At 34.0% G+C, this 21,133-nt stretch overlaps 1 protein-coding gene and 1 long non-coding RNA gene across 2 annotated transcripts in view; both read left to right on the top strand.

Annotated features, from left to right (window-relative positions):
* Positions 1-1,940: 1,940 nt before the first annotated feature.
* Positions 1,941-4,628, top strand: LOC137495526 (uncharacterized). The gene is made up of 5 exons (XR_015491884.1): positions 1,941-3,077; positions 3,182-3,300; positions 3,384-3,410; positions 4,179-4,274; positions 4,371-4,628. It is a non-coding gene; the product is annotated as an uncharacterized LOC137495526 (long non-coding RNA).
* A 1,717-nt stretch (positions 4,629-6,345) lies between these two features.
* The window catches only part of wdr36 (WD repeat domain 36), a 47,620-nt gene continuing 32,832 nt past the window's right edge, over positions 6,346-21,133 (top strand). Inside the window, exons 1-4 of the mRNA NM_001308831.1 lie at positions 6,346-6,656; positions 20,634-20,661; positions 20,769-20,869; positions 20,977-21,094. Coding sequence (NP_001295760.1) covers positions 6,495-6,656; positions 20,634-20,661; positions 20,769-20,869; positions 20,977-21,094 — 409 coding nt within the window. The 5' untranslated portion in view covers positions 6,346-6,494. The remainder of the gene's footprint in view (positions 6,657-20,633; positions 20,662-20,768; positions 20,870-20,976; positions 21,095-21,133) is intronic.

Raw genomic sequence — 21,133 nt, 5'->3', positions numbered from 1 at the left:
GGCGGTGTCCCTGCAGTGTTTAGCTCCAACTTGCCTCAACACACCTGCCTGGGTGTTTCAAGTATACCTTGTAAGATCTTGATTAGCTTGTTTAGGTGTGTTTGATAAGGGTTGGAGCTAAAATCTGCTGGGCACTGGCCCTCCAGGAACAAGTTTGATGACCCCTGCTATATGCATTAAACTAAATATTTAAAAAATCTAAAATATTTAGCAGAACAACATTTTTTTAGCCCTGATGATGATAATAATAATAACAAATGATAAACTACAAATAATAAACAGATAATAACTAATTTAAACACTTTTTTTTTTTTGGATTGAACTGGATAAAGAGTTTAGATAAACCAAATTGTGGTTGGGTAGCTAGTTTATAGGTTTGATAATGGAGTGCTGTATTGAAATGGTTTATTACCAGGAATCAGATTATAGACCCTTTTGAGGGATGTAAACACAAACAATGGTCCCGCCCTATTTACTGTTTTACATTTTTCAGTTCTATAGCTTCTGAGAATCCAAAAAGAGCCACATATTGATGAATAATGTTATGACAGCTGTTTTAACATTGGGTTATGATTGGATTGCCAGCAGGACATGTTCATGGGCCAATGACATGACCACTTTGAAATGGTCTATAGCAGAGATGCCCAAAGTAGGGCCCACGGGCCAAAGTTGTCCCATGGTAACCTTTGATTTGGGCCGAGAGGGAGAATGACGGGTAGGTGGTTGAGGTGATTGCCTTTGACAGATTGTCATAGCAGTTTAACGTTACCTTTTGTTTTATTGCTAAGCTACAAAAAAAAAAAAAAAAAAGCAGAGTGAAATTAAATGGTTTTATTAAATGGTGTAAATGAATCAGACTTTTAAAGTGTAAATACTGTCAGATAGCGGACAATGCATAAGATATCTGTGAGTAAATCAAGGTAAAGGCAGGAGCAGCTGGACTATTCCGTGTTGAACTCCATTGTGTTATAAATGGGATTGATGATGTTTTTACTGTAATAAGTTGATTATTAAATGTTAAACATGATACTGCATTAGTTAATATAATTTAAAGCAACATTTTCTTATTTGTAAATATTACCCAATAAATCAGGAAATTATTATTAATAATATATACTGTTTCGTATATGGTGACGCAGTGGCGCAGTTGGTACCATGTTCGCCTCACAGCAAGAAGGTCGCTGGGTCGTGTGTTCGATCCTCGGCTCAGTTGGCGTTTCTGTGTGGAGTTTGCATGTTCTCCCTGCATTCGCGTGGGTTTCCTCCGGGTGCTCTGGTTTCCCCCACAGTCCAAAGACATGTGGTACAGGTGAATTGGGTAGGCTAAATTGTCCGTAGTGTATGAGTGTGTGTGTGTGTGTGTGTGAGAATGCTTCCAAGAGAGGGGTTGCGGCTGGAAGGGCATCCGCTGCGTAAAAAACTTGCTGGATGAGTTGGCGGTTCATTCTGCTGTGGCGACCCCGGATTAATAAAGGGACTAAGCCGACCAGAAAATGAATGAATGAATGTTTTGTGTGTGTATATATATATATATATATATATATATCTGCAGTATATATATACACACACTTAAAGTGCATTCGGAAAGTATTCATAGCACGTCACGTTTTTTTTTTTTTTTTATGTTACAGCCTTTTCACATTGTCATTATAGGGTATTGTGTGTAGAATTTTGAGGAAATAAATGAATTAATCCATTTTTGAATAAGGCTGAAACATAAAAAATGTGGAAAAGGTGAAGCGATACGAATATCTGGATTCACTGTATTTGGCCCACAACCCTTAATCAAGTTTGCTTTTTTGCCCTTTATTGGAAAAAGTTTGGGCACCCCTGGTCTAAAGGGATTACATTAAAAACTAAATTTTGTAAAATAATAATAATGAAGCATTAATAATGTTTGTTTGTTTTGTGAGACATTTAAATCTAAAAATGATCCAGGCACTACAGTCAGACAATGCTTTAGGAACCCTACATGGTTTTGGGTATATGATTTGATCTTGTGGTAACTGAGCAAGTTGGTTTTGGGTAACTACCTCTCCAGTTTTTCATCTGATAATTATTGGAAAATCTGAGGGTTTGCAGTTGCAATAATATTAATAGCATTACCTTTGCTTTCACTTTGAATTGAACTTTTGGAATGTCGTGTAGGAAAAAAACTTTGTATGAAAGCATAAACAAAATCAAACAAATGCTGAGTAGTCATCTTACATGCTTGTAGTGACATTCAGAGTTTGAATATTTAACTCAATTCAGTCAGATATTTTATTTAATTTAATACTTAATTTAAAAATGTTTCTATACCAGAAAATGTCTAACATAACAGAATAGATATTTTCAGTTTTTTGAGTCACATGATCATTCACAACTCATTCCGGTATGCTGATTATTATTGCTGTTTAGAAATAAATCCATTAAACCATTTTTCTTGGGCTCTTCTGCAAAAATACTGAAAGACAATGCAGAGCATTTCAAAATTTTACTTGCAATTATGCATTTAATATGTTACAATTTATAAAATATATTTTAGAATTTTTTGTAAACGACCACACATCCACTGCTAGGAAGAGAAAAATTAACCGCATACATGGCGAGAAACATTGTGGCTCATAATTTCTTGCTATTACGTTTTTTAAAAGAAGTTTAAAAAAAGTTTATGTGAGATCATATCGACGCTAATCTTATTTTGTGGGACAGCTGTAGTGATCTTTATCATAAAAAGACCACAACACATGTTCAGTAGGAACAGTTGATTCCAATTCATTTTGCTTGCTCTTACTTTTCAATCAATTTTGCGTAAACGCTTACAATTGTAAAATCATCACTATTGAAAATATCCATAGACAAACACACACACACCATAGTTTCAGGATGATTTTGTTGCATCTGGAATTCATGTGAAATTGTGTGGGTTGATGATAAGCAATATGATTTGAGTCATCGTGTGTGATAAGTCCGTACGGGTAATGATTGAATTTTTGAACACAGTCAAGCATGAGGTTAAATTTGTTGGTATATAAATGAGAAGTCTTTTATGATTTGCAGTAAGCGACAAAAGATGGACAGCAGAAAGCTTTGTGGTAAGGAGGATTTCATTTGCGTTAATCCACTGAAAAGTTGTGATTTATTTTTGTTTTGTTTTTCTTATTTATTTAACTTTTATTTATTTTTATTTGTTTTACAGAGTTGCTCATTATACTTCTTACATTATCCTTCATCAGGCCAAATCCAAATACAAAATCCAAAGACTGCTTTAGGATTATTAAAGATGATGCCATGAACTCAATAAAGCCTCATCTAAAAGTAAGTGTTTACTCTCGTAATTGTAATGTTCAATGATGATTTATTGACCTAATTTAGTTTTTGTTTTTTCCCCTTACCACCAGATTTATAACTTGTCTTGTGAGAAAATAGTAAGTTATTTATCTGCTTACAAGACTTTTCCACTTGAATATGTGATATGTTAATTTAGGATTTTAAAATATCAACATAATGTACTGTTATGCATACAGTTGAAGTCAAAATTACTAGACCACCTGTGTGTTTTCCAGGTGGCTCAGTCGTTGTCACTGGTTTAAATCCCGGCTGGGTCAGTTTAACATTTCTGTGTGGAGTTTGCATGCATTGCACCCCCACAGTCCAAAGACATGCGCTATAGCGGAATTGGATGCACTAAATCGACTGAATGAGTGTGACTGAGTGTGTATTCCCAGTACTGGGTTGCAGCTGGAAGGGTATCCGCTGTGTAAAACATGCTGGATTAGTTGGCGGTTAATTCCACTGTGGCGACCCCCTGATGAATAAAGTGACTAAGCTGATGGAAAATGGATGTTTAACAAAGCAAGAAGTTTTTCCACAGTATTGTCTATAATATTTTTTTCTTCTGGAGAAATTTGCTGTTTTCCAGTGTTGGGTTGCAGCTGGAATAAATGAATGAATGAATGAATGAATGAATGAAAGAAAGAAATTTGCTGTCATTATGGAAAAGATGAAAGAAATCAACGATTAGAAATCAATTATTAAATCTTTTATGTTTAGAAATGTGTTGAAAAATAAATCGCATTTCCTTGAACTGAAATTGGTGGAAAAAAATAATTCTGACTTCAACTGTAAGTAAATAAATTATTATTTTTAAACAACTCATATTTCTTGTGTGTTTTTTTTCTTCTTTTCCCCAAAAGAGTACGAGAAGAGTGCATTCATGCATCCTAAGGTGGACTTTACTTGGAAAGTGTACATTGTATCCAGAAATACAAAAGATGCTGAAAGCGAGCAGTGTAAGAACACTTGCGTTACATTGCAATTACTAAAGTTCACGTTCAGAATGAAAACATTTTCGAGTAATTGTATACATGCGCTTTTTTTTTTTTTAGGAGAAGTGTGAGAGCAACTCATTTCTGCAATCACCAAGGAGTTGCTCCAAAGAGTTCTTCCTGAAATGCTGGTGCAGTTTTATGATCCAGAGGTTATAGCAACTTTAAAGTTGTTACTCTAACCCGCTTTGTGTGAATGTTTTGTTTGTTTGTTTGTTTATATTGTGTTTTTTTTTTGTTTATGTTTTGTTTTACTTTATTTATTTTTACTTCATATATATTTATGTATGTGTACAATAAAGTTTATTATGTTAAATTCATTCAGTATGGCTATGTGCTCTTTTTTTCCCAACACAAAAAACAAAACAAAATGTGGAGTTTGCATGTTCTCCCTGCGTTCGCGTGGGTTTCCTCCGAGTGCTCCGGTTTCCCCCACAGTCCAAAGACATGCGGTATACAGGTGAATTGGGTAGGCTAAATTGTCCGTAGTGTATGAGTGTGTGTGTGTGTGTGAATGTGTGTGTGTGTGGATGTTTCCCAGAGATGGGTTGCGGCTGGAAGGGCATCCGCTGTGTAAAAACTTACTGGATAAATTGGCAGTTCATTCCGCTGTGGCGACCCCGAATTAATAAAGGTAATAAGCCGACAAGAAAATGAATTAATGAATGAAAACAAAATGTAGGAACCAGTGTTGGGTGTAATTAGTTACAAAGTGTTTAGTTACTGTAATTAAATTACTGTTGAAAAAAGTAAATTAAGGGATTATTTTAGATTTTTTGGTAATTTAATTACTGTATGTAACATAAGATCAGTTGTATGGTTGAAGTCGGAATTATTAGCCGTAATTATTAGATATTTTTCAAGACACTTCTATACAGCTTAAACTGACATTTAAAAGCTTAACTAGGTTAATTAGGTTAACTGGGCAAGTTAGGGTAATTAAGCAAGTTATTGTATAACGATGGTTTGTTCTGTAGACTATCGAAAAAAATACAACTGAAAGAGGCTAATAATTTTGATCTTAAAACGATTTCTAAAAAAAATTAAAAACTGTTTTTGTTCTAGCCGAAATAAAACAAATAAGACTTTCCCCAGAAGACAAAATATTATCAGACATACTGTGAAAATTTATTTGCTCTGTTAAACATCATTTGGGAAATATTAAAAAAATAAATAAATAAATAAAAAATCAAAGAGAGCCTAATAATTTTGACTTAAACTGTATATAAATCAATTGAAAGAAGCAGAGTAATATAGATTTTGCAGAACAATTCTATTTTAAAGAACATTTATCAATTATTAAGACAACTGCCTTTGCTTATTAAAAATAAATTAAGAATTTAGTTGAAGACAATATAAGTTAAAAATTCAGAGAAGCAGAGTAATAATTGTCAGTGTATGTATAACTTTTTTTTGTTAGCCGTATATTTTGCACATTAACTACAGTTTTCAAATAAAGGTCTGACAAATGCACAAGCTTGATAAACAATGAAATTAGTATCTATATCACTATATATGCTTAAAATATGGTTTTGTGCTTTAATAAAACAGTTGAGGTCAAAATTATTAGCCCCCTTTGAATTAAATAATTCTCAAATGATGTTTTAATGAGCAAGGAAATTTTCACAGTATGTCTGATAAAAAAATTTTCTTATTGAGAAAGTCTTATTTATTTTATTTTGGCTAGAATTTAAGCAGTTTTTATTTTTTAAAAACTAATTTAAGGTCAAAATTATTAGCCCCTTTAAACTTTTTTTTGATAGACTACAGAACAAACTATAATTATACAATAACATGAAAAAAAATCCTCTGCGTCAAACAGAAAGTAGGGGAAAAATTAAACAGTGGGAAAATAATTCAGGAGGCTAATAATTCTGACTTCAACTGTATATTGATACATATATTGTTTAAATTTCAAGTGTTTGTTTTATTTTATTTAAACAAAACTTTCTGATTGACTTAAATTTAAATAATTAAGAATCATTACTTAGTGAAGTGATTACTTTTTTTAAGTAACTTACTGGTAGGAACCGAAGGAAATTGTTTCCACACGACCCGTGTTTAGCGTAGCACTGTTTTGCTACTGTTCTCTGCTGGTACAGAAATGTGCCTGAAAGTGCAATAAACGTTAACCGGGATTTTGAGCACAGACAGCGAAGATTAAGATTGTGCTGGCGAATATACATGAGCAGCATGTCTGCGAACAAAAAAGGGAGCGTGATCTTCTCTGGATTCAGGGCGCTGGGGCTTTACTCTAATCATCTGGCGCACGTGGTTCGCTTCCATAAGAAACACAGAGAGTTCTATGTGGTCACTGCAGTCGGACAATGTTTCCATACATATAACGTAAGTGAATACCTGTTTCATGCTTGGTTTGACATGATTTCGGACGGGTTTATGGTTGTTAGTTACCATAGTAATTAAGTATTTTAAGCACACATTTTTGTTATTTTAGGAAATTAAGCATTTAAAGTGCGCAACTTGGTGTCTCTACTTGTTTATAACAAAGTTTATACCAAAGTTTGACTTTCGTACTGCAAAAAAAAAATATTTTAGAGTCATATCTGTTATGGTCAAGATATCGTTTCTGTAAATGTCCAAAATACAGTGGTAGCATGTGATGTCATATCAAGCCATTACGTCTTAAACCTGTAACGTTAACGTTACTAATGGCAGTTCTGTGGTCATATTGGAAGTACCCTGGATCATAGATATATACATACGTATATATCTATGACCCTGGATTATAGTTACCAACCATGTTGAATATAGGTTATTTGTCGTTACTTCTTTTCTGTCCTTGCCCAAAAACATACTTCACATTATTATTGCTGTTTAAACATTAATAATATCAATTTTACCTAGATATAATTAATTTCTTTAACTATAATTTTTATTATATGCTGTAATAAATTTGAATGTGCATTATTTTTCTTATTATTTACCATGTATACGTAGACATTACATAATTCAATAGGTCAGGAAAATTTACTTGAAAGTTCTGGAAAAGTCATGGAACTTTAGTAGTAAAAATGTGTATGAATCCTGATTTTAGAAGAAAGTATTAAATGGCATTTAGAGGTTTTTGTATTTAAACATTTCTAATGGTGCAAATTGCTAATTGACGCTCCAGCCCCTCTGAAAGATGTCAAAACTAAATCTATGGCATTGTCAGCCCTTTAATACTGGGGATTAGTTTTCTCTGATCTGCATCTTAAATAATAATATTATTAAAAAATAATAGCTAAAACAATTATACATTTGACCACCTCTATAATGGTTCATGCCACTGTGAAGGGATAATCCTGCCAGTCAGTCTGTGCTTGATAAAGTTCATTCAACAGTCTGAAACCAGAAGATCCAGAGCACCGATTGACATTTTCAGTGTTCACAAGACAATATTCTTGTAAAATAGTTGTTTGTATCTACATTACTGTAGGTCTGAATACATTAAACATACCTCAACACAACTCAAAACATAAATATGTTTTACTAAGAAATCAGATGCATTTTAAATGCCCACCATTCAAATATAAATGTCTTAACATTTTAATATAAATGACCTAATAATTTATTGCATAATCAAATAAATAATAACATTAATGTTGAATATATGTACTTTATGTATTATAATGGATGTACAGTATTGAAATTCAATCATGTATTATTTTTACTAAAACCTCACAATTGGTTGATTGAATATTAACCATGAAATGTTTGTTTAAATGCTTTTTTCAGTATCCATTGGCAGTCATACTAAAACAAATTGTATAATAATAAACTTTGCATATACATTAGATTAGTCAGTAATGAAGCCAAATTTGGAGCTTATCTAACAAAATTTTTTACAATAATGGTCCAAATACTAGTACACCCAAATTTATATGTTATAGAAAAATTAAGTTGAAGTTTTGTAAGTTTAAATTTTTTTGCAAAATTTTGCTTGAATTTAATTGTATTATCTTTCAATTTCTACATGTTTGGTGACTTAAATATTATTTTAATAAATATATCTGTTTAATAAATATGTTTTGTTAAAATGCACCAAAATACATTCCTTATATTTACTGAGAAATTAATAAAAAAATATTAATTGTCAAAATGGTTTGTACTCAATTATGCTGAGCACTGTAAGTACTTCCATATACTGAAGTAAGGACTTTGCCTGTGATTGCTCAAATTTGGTTAAACAACCTATTAATGCAATATACAGTTGCTTGCCACAAAATAAATGTACATTTCATATACTATTATCGCAATAATAACAATTTTACTTATTGTATAATCATAATGTAGAATACAGTCTTGTAGGATAAAGTGAAGTAACAAGTAAGCTTTAAAATACGGACATTGGTTAGAACAGTGGTTCCCAAAGTGGGGGTCGGGACCGTCCTAGGGGTCGCGGTATAATGAAGAGGGGTCACCTGGGGCCTCATGTACGAAGACTTGCGTGGAAATGTTACTAAAACATTGCGTACGCACAAAGCTGTAAATGTGCGTACGCAGAAAAAATTTCAGATGTATGAAACACTGCGTACGCCGAATCTCACGCATATTCTTTTGTACATCTGAATGAACGTGAAACTGAGCGCAACATGCACGAGCACAAAACCCCTCCCTGCCTCCTCCCCCGTATGAATATGCAAATGACTATGCTAATGGCAAAACCCAACGTAAAAGCAATGTCAAAAGCAAGCAAAAAGAGAAACTTTGAACAGAATGTGAATTGGAAGTGCTGCTTTCAGAGGTAGACCGGAGAAAAGCGGTGTTATTTGCAAGTTTGTTCTCCGGAATTAACAACAAAAGAAAAAAATAGAGTGGGAGAGTTTAGCTGATGCGGTTAACACAGTTGGGTCTGAACATCGCACTGAGTGCATTAAAAAAAAGAAATAGTGTGGTTTATATCTGTAAAATGTTGAAGAACGCTTAACAGTCTCAGTGGCACTACTCGTAAGACGCATGTGATCATGAATTGATACGTTCGAGCATGAACTCGGCTCGAATCCAGCGTCTGATGAACTCTTTCTTGTTTTTCCCCCCACTACATATCAGATTTTGCCAACTATTTATCACGAGAAAGACAAGTAGGAATCATCAATAAGTTCATATCAATAAGCATCATATTTTATTTGCACATTTATTGAATGGAAATGTTTCTGATTCACGAATGCAAATTCATCTTCAGATAGTGTCTTTATAGTATTGTGCGTGCGGTAGATCGCTCAGATTACATTGGGAAAACAGGCGACTGCTGCAAATTGTGCTTTAACGTTTAGCTGGTCAACTGTATGGTATGGAAACCTTATATACCTGCTGAACCCGTCTCATACAGCTGCCATTGCAAGGCTCAGACACTTTGTAGAGAGGAATTTAACACAACTGCCTCTAGGAGTCGCCAATGGAAATAAAACAGACACGCACAAAAAATGTGCGTACGCCTGCCAGAAAGCTGCCGTGAAGCTGCGCACATTCCCACGTTCAGTTCATTGTTAGTAAATCCAAACGTGAGCGATTCTGAGTGTGAAACCTGGCGTACGCAAAGTTTTTGTGCGTACGCAGCGTTGATACATGAGGCCCCTGGTGATTTTCAATTAACCACTAGAATTACCATTTTTTACTGAAGAGAAAAAATAGTTGTTTATAGTTGCATGCAATATTGTTACTATAGTAGCTTATAGTTCTATTGGATTGCGACCCCTGGGGTAATTACATAATATTAAAGACACAGCAATAGCGTCAGATGTAGCAGATTGATTTTATGGCACCATGTTAAACTTTCTGGCCCATTTACAGCACTGACATACATTTAAAAAAAATTAAACGAAGAATAGAATTGGGTCTATTGGAGTGTGTGCGCCATTGCATCCAAGGTTTCTGTATTTATAACCACCTCAGAGGATATTGGGGGTCACGAGTCACTGGCATTGTCATTTTTGGGGTCGCAGGCTCAAAAGATTGGGAACCCCTGGGTTAGAATATGCACCACAGTTGTATTCAGAACTTAAGACAACAACGATGTCTACCTGTAAAAAGTAGCAAACCAGAAGATACTAAGCTTTATAACAGGTGTTATGATTATTTACAAAATTATACAATTATAACAAAATCATTAATAAAGCGTTATACATGCATCAATAATACCCTTGCATCATTACTAATGCATCATTACGGATATCACTATAATGCATCATTAATACTGGCATTATTTAGTATTCATTAGTTTATATTCCAAATTAGCTCGCCTGACCGCAGTAACGTCACCCCTCAACTGCACTGCAAAAAATGCTATTCTTAATAAGATTTTTTTTTTTTTACTTGTTTCTAGTCTAAATATCTAAAAATTCTTATATCAAGAAGTAGGCTTGGGCGGTATTACGGTATTATGGTATACCGCGGGATCTAAAAATAGCAACGGTGTCAGTTTCAATACCGTTATACCGTCATAAAATATTAAATATCCTTTATTTAATGCCTACAAAAACGTATGTGTGGTTGTCATCACGGGACAGTGTGGAGGAGAGAGGGAAAGGAAGGGGGAGAGAAGGGGGAGAGGGAGGGGAAGAGGTGACGTGACGAGTCACGCTTCAAAGTGTCCAGCAGTTTGGGAGTTTCGACTGAACAGAAGGGAGACGTGGTTAATATGAACGAGAGGTCTGCATTAGAGCTAAAGATCTTTGACCGAACCCGGCGAGACCCGAAAAAATCCAAATCCCTGCAAAGGTGAAACAAATGATGACGAAGTAGTAAAAAAAGAGAATTTTGACGGCGGTCAAGTCAGTCACTAGCTCAGAAGGAGCGGTTATTCCAGCCGCAGGTATTTCGCGTTCGCTCATACACTGCGTATTACGGTAGAGCCCTAAACCGCAAGCTGACAGGTAAAAAGAAGAGGCCATTCGCTAAAGTGAAACTGCTGTCATGGAAAATTAAATGCATGTTCTTGACTGGTAGAAGATGAACAAACAATCCTACCAAAAAACTTGCAAAATCAGCCGGATCAGAACTCTGCATCTCGACCTGTAGCCGCAGGAAAGGGTGTTCAGTTCTGCTGGACGCACCATGAGTGAGAGACTGCGCTAAAGGCAGTGGATTTAATAATGTTCCTCCACAAACACACGTAACGTAATCTTGGTGCGTAAAGGGTTTTTAAATTATAAATAAATATTAATTAAACCATATAATCATAATGTAGACAGAGTATACAGACTAATGGTGACATTATTCTTTTATTATTGAGCTTCACCGCCGCCCTAATGCCAGATTGTGAAGAGAAGTGGAGAAACGCATCTTGCAGAGCCTTTATCTTAATTTCGTTATTGCCAAAATACCCGTCACCATTTAGAGTTTATTTTAATTTGATTTGTTAAGCAAGATTACTTTTCATTGGTGTGTAGGCTAATTTAAAGGCTAAGTGCATGCAAGGGCGCAACTGCACATTTACTGAGGGGTATGCGAGTTCAAGTTTTGCGCCCCACCATATTCATTTCCTCATCGACATGTCGAAGTTCTGAACGCTACTGAAATAGTATGAAGTAGTAAAAGTATAATTACATTAAGCATGTTAAGTCACAAAGAATTACATCTCATCCCAACCCAAATTTCTTCTTAATTCCATTTTCCTCACCAAATGATTATAGCACCTTGACATGTCTTGTTTTTGTTTCTTTTTGTACATCTGTCAAAACAAACTGAAAGATATGGGAGTGGTAAAGGGCAAAATAACTTAAAAATGCAATAACTTCTAACATGCATTTGCGAGAGGTGTAAGGTGTGTCTTCACATGAACAATTGACTGAAACTGCTATCACACCTTTTACAAAGTGAAATAAAAAAGACTGTACAATGTTTAGTTAAAAAAAATAGAGACAAACTGCCTGAAATGTTTTATTTGATAAAAATGTTATAGGCAAACTTTTTGGAAACTAAATTGAACTTTGAGCAGAAAAAGTTACCAAAAGGCCTGATGTATCAATATGATACATAATTAATTTATAAAAAACATGTATATGGTACACTGTAAAAAATTTGACCTTAAATTCACAGTAAATTACTGGCTAATAATTGCATTACTTTCACAGTAAATTACTGTATGTAAATTCACAGTAAATTATTGTGAGATAGTTCACAGTAATTTACTGTGGTTTTGTCACATTAAATTATTGTGAAATTACAACCATATATTGTAACTTTACAGTAGACAAAAAAAAGTCCGTTACAGTGATTTCACAGTATTATCTTGTAGAGTTAACTATATTTTACTGTGAATTTACAAAACAATTACTGTGATTTAGCAGTAGGTTGCAGTTTAAATACCTGATTTAACTGTAAAGTTACAGTTATATCCCGGATTACTGTAATTAAACAGTTTGGTGCTGTAAAATTTCAAAGCAATTTTAGGTCACACAAAAATGAAAATTCTATCTTAATTTACTCACCCTCAGGTTGTTCCAGCTCTGTTAAAAATGATTTTTTTTGTTAAACACAGGAATAAAAATATCAAATATTCTTCTTTGTGTCCAAACAACCTGAGGATGCGTAAATGACGACAGAATCTTCATTTTTGGGTGATCTGAAAAGACTCTAAAATCAAAATAAAAACAAACACACATACATTTTACAGATTTATTTAACAGCTTAATGACATCTGTGTAAACATTTCAGAAAACTTTCAAAAGGTGAAGGTGAAGCCTCAAAAAATACTATAAGAACATATTAATAAAAAAATCTGACATCATATGTAGCATACATATAAAAAGCAGTGCTTCAGAGTGCGCTCTCTCTCTCTCCCTATATATATATATATATATATATATATATATATATATATATATATATATATATATATATATATATATATATATATATATATATATATATATATATATATATATATATATATATATATACACACACACACACATGAGAGAGAGAGAGACAAAACTTCTTGCTAAATTAGGCAGTCGTCTATTCAAGGTCAATCATTTTCCTGATAATTTTACACACTTGCTGGTTGATGTGTCTTCTCTGCTTCTTTGACTTCGTCTGTCTTCCATCTCCAAACTGGACCCAAAACTCAAAAAAGCACCTATAAGCAAAAAGGCAGACAAACAGTTAGCTTCATACAACACTCCTGGGACACTACTGCTGCACTAGAGAGCAAAATTACTGTTAGCTCAGTTTGAACATGCTGACAATACTGTAGCTCAGTCAAACTGCAATCATTTAAACACAAACATCTGAAAAACATTTCCATCACAAACACACAATCAAGAACAGTCCAACAACAAATAGTGGTTTTAATGACCTCGGCAGAGCATTTTAAAACAGTTGATTTGATTTACACCTTCTGTTTACAGACTATAATCTAACGCTGGGTTCACACTTATTGCAAAGTTAACACATGCATCACAGCACTTGCTCTTGAATACTAGCAGGATGTTTCTTGCATCAAGCTAATTTTTTTTATGATTTGAATATTAGGAAAATTTTGCAAAAAAAACTTGATTGAAGTGATACAGCACTTGTGTTGTATTCATTTCAATCAAGTTTTTTGCAAATATTTCAAATATTTTTCAACGTTTTTTGAGTTTCACTTAATTTGTGCTGCCCAGTAAAAATTTCCCACTATTTATGCTTTTGCAATGACTTGCATGTAATCCACTCACCTGAATAGGTAACTTCACATATGGTATAAGAGCCCCATCCTTTTAAAGACAGCTTCCCCTCTGGTCTCCAGCACAGACAAACAAATTGTGTCTGCAACACGGCCCTTTATAACAAGGGGACAAGGGGAGTCATGACTTGTGCTCCTATACATTCCTTGTTTAACCCCCCCAAAACAAGCCCTCAGTTACAATATTTATTGTAGACATTACCTTAAATTCCAGAGTGCAAAAGGCATCTTCAGCATACTTCAGTTTCAGACCAGACTCAAAGTCAGTTGTGAAATCCAGGTGAGGTCCCAGGACCACTCGACCCTCCGAGTCCAAAGAATAAGACTAAAAGGGGGAAAGAAGGACTAAATTAGAGGTGTTTGTGAATAATTTAATTTTTTTGTAGAAACAAAGTTGACATTCCATGCTCTGCCTATTAAAAACCAAGCAAACAAACACACATGCCCAGTAAAATTGCTAATAAAAATAAAAACTATAGTTTAAAAAAATCTTTGTCTAATATTTACTACTACTGGAGGTACTGGTGGAACTTCTGGAAGAAGAAAAAGAGTTTGTACAAGAAACTGCTCACAACAAATCTGTGAAAAACCTGACATTTAAAAATCTAATAAAAATGAGGAAGGCATCAACATTACCTTTAATAATCAAGCGAGGGTTGATTGGTAGCATCAGTGTTTCAACATCAATGGCTGTGGCTGCAAAAAAATATGAATATAATAAGAGTAGAATAAGACTTAACCTAACACACACACACACATACTGTATGTATATATATATATATATATATATATATATATATATATATATATAGGTTTAGATTGTGATAATGAATTTAGGTTATATTTGTGTGCTCAGAATTTACACTCACCTCACACTTCAGCTATTACCAGGTACACCTGAACACCAAAAAATAAAATCTACAGTTAGTGGCAATATACAATTAGTTCTCATTAGTAAATGTTATCACTGCATTAACACCAGTGAGAAATATACAATATGTACTGTGTTAGTGTTAGTTTAAAAGAATACAACTGAATTGTATTATAAGCCTCATTTAATAAAACAATTAAGACTTCTTTCATAATGAGTTTAGTTTATTTAACTAACTTAACGTTACAGTGAACAAAATTAACGTACATGATGGTGACTAACGTAACCGTAACGTTAACTTAAGTGAAGGTCAGAGCTTACCTTAACTTTTGTCATTTTACCTTTACTTCAGTCTTGTACTGAAACAGAAAATGCAGTTAACAAGAAGTTAATTAAAGAAAATTCCCTTTCTTTTTTCAGGAACTAACGTTAACGTTATGCTAATACCTCAGAAAACACTACAATCACCATCTGGCGTTGTTAATTTCTTGTTTTAAAAAAGGCGCGCTTAAACCCTGTACGTGCGAGTACAACTGAAGTACTCTGTAAATTCCTGTTAAATGACATGCACTATACAGAAATACACATACAACAATCATTTAACAGACAAAAGTCACATTTAAACACTTACCGAGGATGAATCCGTTGGGTGAAGAGACGACGCAGGCGTTGTCTGTGGTGATGGCGCTTGTTTGCGGTCGAGTCAGTTCTGTTAAATGAATCGGCTCCTTTAAGTGAACAGTAAAGAGTCGAATTCAGCTCCTTAAAGTGAACAGTAAAGAGTCGAATTCGCCTGAAAACGATTCCGTTTTCTATAATATTGTAAGACGCAAACATATAATTCATTAATATTTCATCATATTGCTTGGTTCTTGTACTGCTTGTACACGAATTGCTTGTTGATGACTATGAGCTCATGAACACGTCTGATAAAATATCTGAATCTGATTCAATGTAACACGAGTCCTGAACCGAAGCAGTGCAAAAGTAATATATTGATTGAAATATAAAGTTAATTATTTTCTTCGCCATTCAAAATATTACATATCTCTGATTTTAACAATAAGAATAAAGTTCGTTTGGAGTGTATTGAGAATTATTATTTTTTCCTCCCAGGATTCATTTTGCACCAAGCTGCATCAAGCTGTAATGGTGGATGAGAAGGCACATAATATTATAAATATTGCTTATAATATGTAATGAAATAAAGTTTTAACACTTTTTCATGCGAGAATGTAGTTCTTCAAAACTAAAATCTGTGGATTGTTAGTAAAGATTGTGTGTAATTTTAAGTGTGTTTTGCCGGTAGCGGAGATCTATGACCTCAAGGCGGTAACGGCGCTCATTACTCATGTATCCGCCGAGAGGCGCCTCTCTTCAGGCTAGACATTGGGACAATTGCCCCGTCTTCGATGGCTCTATATGCGTCCGAAAATGAAGTTTTAACTGTTTTTCATGCTAGAATGTAGTTGGTTAAAACTCTAATCTGTGGTTTATTTATATAGATAAAATTTTTATATATATATATATATATATATATATATATATATATATATATATATATATATATATATATATATAATTCTAAATTATAGATTGACCTCCAGGCGATGACAGGTGCCCAATACTCATGAAACCGTCTAAAGCAGACATTTACCCTGACATTGAAATAATTGTTGGCTGTTTAACAGTCTTTGGTTTCATTAATTAATTACTTTTTATTCCAGTTTATTATGTTTTGGCTAAGCACACAGTTATGTTCATTAAATATTATTTCCTATTCTATGTTAACTGTATAAAATTAAATAAAGGTGCAGTACAACCAAAAAGATGTTGGTAACCAAATCGTTTTGGGGGCTATAACATTCTGTTATTATCTGTTAAAAGTTCATTTGTATTAATTTCTACGTTGAATTAAAAAAGGTTTGAATTTCTATAACTAACGTGCAAAAGATATAGCCCTTTTCACAGTAATTTGCTGTAATCATGCTACCTGCCGTAATTTCACAATAAAATTATGAATACAACATATTACTGTGAATTTTTCAGTTAAATACTGTGAAGGGATACTAATGTAATTTACTGTGAAAATTACAGTAACTTGTTGTGAAAACCTGGAAATTTTTTACAGTGTATAAAAATAGATCTTGATGGGATTAATAAACATGACAGTTCCAAAAAATGTGAATATTCTGACTGTAGTTTTAACAGGGTTAAAAATCATTATAATTAGATATCTAAAATTTATATAGGGGAATTTTTTAATCCATGTATTATTTTCTATTTTGTCTAAAATATATTCAGTATAGTCCCACACTGAGTATGCGTGCGCAGACATCTGCAGTTTTCTACAGATTTTTAGCCCATCATTGAATCTATTTATTTGTGTAAATTTGTTTACATTTATATTTACTCAGTATTCAAATTCATTTCACTAATATTATTGTGATATAATAATAGTAATATTAAAATGTTCATATGATTTATTTACAATACAGTTGGTAAAGTAGTATTTTCTGCCTGTAATTCTCAGCAGAAATAGCAAAAAATGTTTGCAGATTCTGTCTGGCCCTAATATTTAGGTTTTAAACATACATTTTGTTTGATCCCTCTTATTTTTTGCTAAATAATCAATTAATAATAAAATGTTTCACATTACTCATATTTGAGCTCAACTGTAAGTATGATTTGAAAGTTTATTTTGATAAAACTTTTACATAAACTTTACACTTTGATGTGTGACTGCATGTTGTTTTAAATGATTTTGAATTAAAATGTGTGTGCCAATGAATGCAATTCATACCTATAAACCCTCTCGTTTTTGGCATATTAATTCTACCATATTTTACCATTCTATCCGCTGTCTTCCGTGTGTGTTTTTCCAGTATTTCTCCCGCATTTGTAATGTTTCTATGAAAAGTGAAAGTAGCAGCTGCACAGAGCCGATCTCAAATGTGATGTAAGAACTGTTTAAGAGAATTAAGCTTTCACATTATTTTGATTGACAGCACGTTGAAATTAATGTAAAAACGGCCGCATTCACGTCCTTTCCAGTAAAGCTTTATGGGTCTTTTGTAGCCCTTATGCAGCCTCTGAATCAGTATAACGGTCGGTAGTGAACCGACGGATGCGCTCCATAGTGATAAAGACGGCTTCTATACACGCGATTTGAAGATGAATGAGAGCGGATACTTTAAGATTCAGGTGTGTAAATAGAAAAAAAAATATACACAATAATATGTAAACATGTTTTATTTGAAACACAAGTAATATTATCTTAAATTAGCATAAGCAAAACAAATGTTTTCATTGCATTCTTACAGTCAGACTCGCACCTCTGTTATCAAACAAAACAGAGGATCAAACTAGATTCATTTTTGCTTTTTAGTAAATAACTATAGTACCTGTAATCAATATTTAAATGCAGTAAATAAAAATTTTCTTTTTTGAAGCTGACGGTCCATGAATTTACGACTGTCAAAAGCCTTTACCATAAAGTTAACTTTACACCAGCTTATCATGGCTTTAGTCCATAGAATTACATTCGCATACTATACAGGATGCAAATATGCGATTTCGGACGCAGTTCAGGTGTGGCCGTGCGTCACTGTCCCCCTGCCTGGACAAAACCACCTTGTCTGCATTTAAGTTAAGTAAAAGCACATGCATGCAGTGACTGAGTGGCGATAATGAATAATTAATGATATGGCAGCCCGTCGCTCCTAAAAACATTAGAAGTTGATTACCAATTCCTTATTATCCAATTTGTCATGGCAGTTTTTATTTTAAGGCATTGTTTGTTCTCTTTTTGTTTTCTATTTTGACCTCCATGTCTCTTTACTCTTCTTTCCATTTTTAACATGTGACTGTAACCGAGCAACGGATCAATCAAATGGTCAATGAAGAGGGAGGGGTGGTATAATTTTTTTATTCAATAAAATACAATTGTATATTTATATAAAATGCAGGATAAACATTTTTAACCAAAAATATGTATTTATTTTGTTTAATATGTATAATAATATGTATAATTTCAAAAATAGTTTTGGCACAGTGGCGCCCCTATGCGCCGCATATACTGCATACCCTCTTTTTGCGCCACTGAGTGCATGTACCTATAGAGTGCTGAGATGTTACGATGTTACAGCTGTAGGACTTATTTAATTTCTTTGTTCCAACTTTCAAGTGGCCTATAGTCTACGCTTGTTACAAATAAATTATGTTAAAACATATAAATGACTCATTCTTGAAAAAAATGCATTAGAGCTGTGTGCATGAGCACATTTTAATGTAGGCTGTGAACGGGTTTGGGCTGTATAAAGCTGTCAATCAAAATGTACCTGTCAGACTCGGGACCTATCGGGTATAACTGCTGTTCCGCGGGAGCCGGCCAGATTTCTGAATAAATTGCGGGAGAGATGTGTGTGTGTGTGTGTGTGTGTGTGTGTGTGTGTGTGTGTGTGTGTGTGTGTGTGTGTGTGTGTGTGTGTGTGTGTGTGTGTGTGTGTGTGTGTGTGTGTGTGTGTGTGTGTGTGTGTGTATGTGTAAAAGGGAGAGAGAGAGGTGCTGTGCGTCGCTTTGCGCTCTCTCTCTCTCTCTCTCTCTCTCTCTCGCTCTCGCTCTCTCGCTCTCTCTCTCTCTCTCTCTCTCTCTCTCTCTCTCTCTCTCTCTCTCTCTCTCTCTCTCCGCGAGCCTAAGGTCGCATAGAAAGTATTCAGTTTCTGAATGGTTTAGGCTTAAGCCAACAGTTTGGTGACGCTGTCTGAGCCTTAAGACATAATTTTTTTTTATTACGCCGGTAATACCGGATACCGGGGTAAAATATGGAGGCGGTTTGACGGTATCAAAATTTGGATACCGCCCAAGCCTATCAAGAAGCATTTTCTAGGTAAGTAAAACATATTGTCTTGTTTTGAGAAATAAAATGCCAAAATCAAGTGAGTTTTTTCTTAAAACAAGCAAAATAATCTGCCAATTTAAGTAAAATAATCTTGTTTTTCCTTTTGACATAAGATTATTTTGCTTACCTAATAGGCAGATTATTTTGCTTGTTATAAGGAAGCTCCTTCACGGGACCCGTCACTTGTAAAAACTCGCTCCATCTGGATCGCGCTGCTCTCACCTCCGCTCACACTCATCTCCGCTACCAAACCAACCAATCACAGAGCCTGTGCTACGCATTTTTGCAACGTGTAGTTTGAGAGGCCTTTAGAGACGGGAAATTGTGGGGAGCAGAGATAGGGGAAGGATCAACAAAGGACCTCGAGCTAGGAATCAAACCCAGGTTGCAGTGAGCACCTCAGTGCTATGTGACGACACACTAACCACTAGGCGCTGACTCCAATAGCATTTTTAAACTCGATATGGCAAAAGGAAAAGAAAAGAAAGTGGCAAATGGAGAGAGAAAAGCATTTGTCATATGCCTTTTTTAAAAGCAATTTAAATTGTGCATTTAAATGCATTTTAAATGATCTATAAATATACTTTTTTATTGTTTGATTATTCTTTATTTTAAAACATGAATTAAAAAAATGTCTTTATTTCTAGATGTAAAATATATTTTTAAATGCATTGTTCTATTGCTTTATTAAATAACATTTAAAATCACAATTTAAATAAACACAATTAAATGTCTTATTTATTTATCCATTAATTGTACGTTTTAATTGTGATTTGTTTATGCACATTTTAATGCTTCAATTCTTAAATTGACAATTTGAATCTTTATTTTAGTTCTAATTCGCACTCCAGCTCCTCCATTCATAATGTCATTTCCTTTCAGGTAAAGAAACTAGGAATCGTTGCAGTCAGTAAGTAGGATTCAGTACATTTATTTAACAGTAATCTAACCATAGTGTATTTTCCAACATGATCAAACCATTGTGAAGTTAAACATTTTTACTATCCCCCTGTTCAGGTAATGCCCTCCCAGAAGACATTTCATCCGTGACAGCAGATTGTATGCTTGTCTATGCAGCATATGGAAAACTTATCTCCGCTTTTGCTAGAAGCAGAGAGGTAAAGTATACATAGACACGCAGTGCATTGCATAACACTGGAGTGAATTGAAAATAAGAATAAGCCAGAAGTAATGGTCATTTTTTTCTGCTGTTGTTTTCATCTAGGTTGTTCACACATACACCGGTCACCAAGCTGATGTGCATTTGCTGCTGCCTTTTGGAAATCATTTGATTTCTGTTGATAAGGATAATGTGGTTATCATTTGGGATGTGGAGTCTGAGGGTTTGTTTTTGTATTTATTTATTTAAATTGATTACTTTA

This window comes from Danio rerio, chromosome 5 (assembly GCF_052040795.2).
Source record: "Danio rerio strain M-AB ecotype USA chromosome 5, GRCz13ab, whole genome shotgun sequence".
In the NCBI taxonomy this organism is placed as follows: Eukaryota; Metazoa; Chordata; class Actinopteri; order Cypriniformes; family Danionidae; genus Danio; species Danio rerio.
This window is presented reverse-complemented; position numbering and strand designations above follow the sequence as displayed.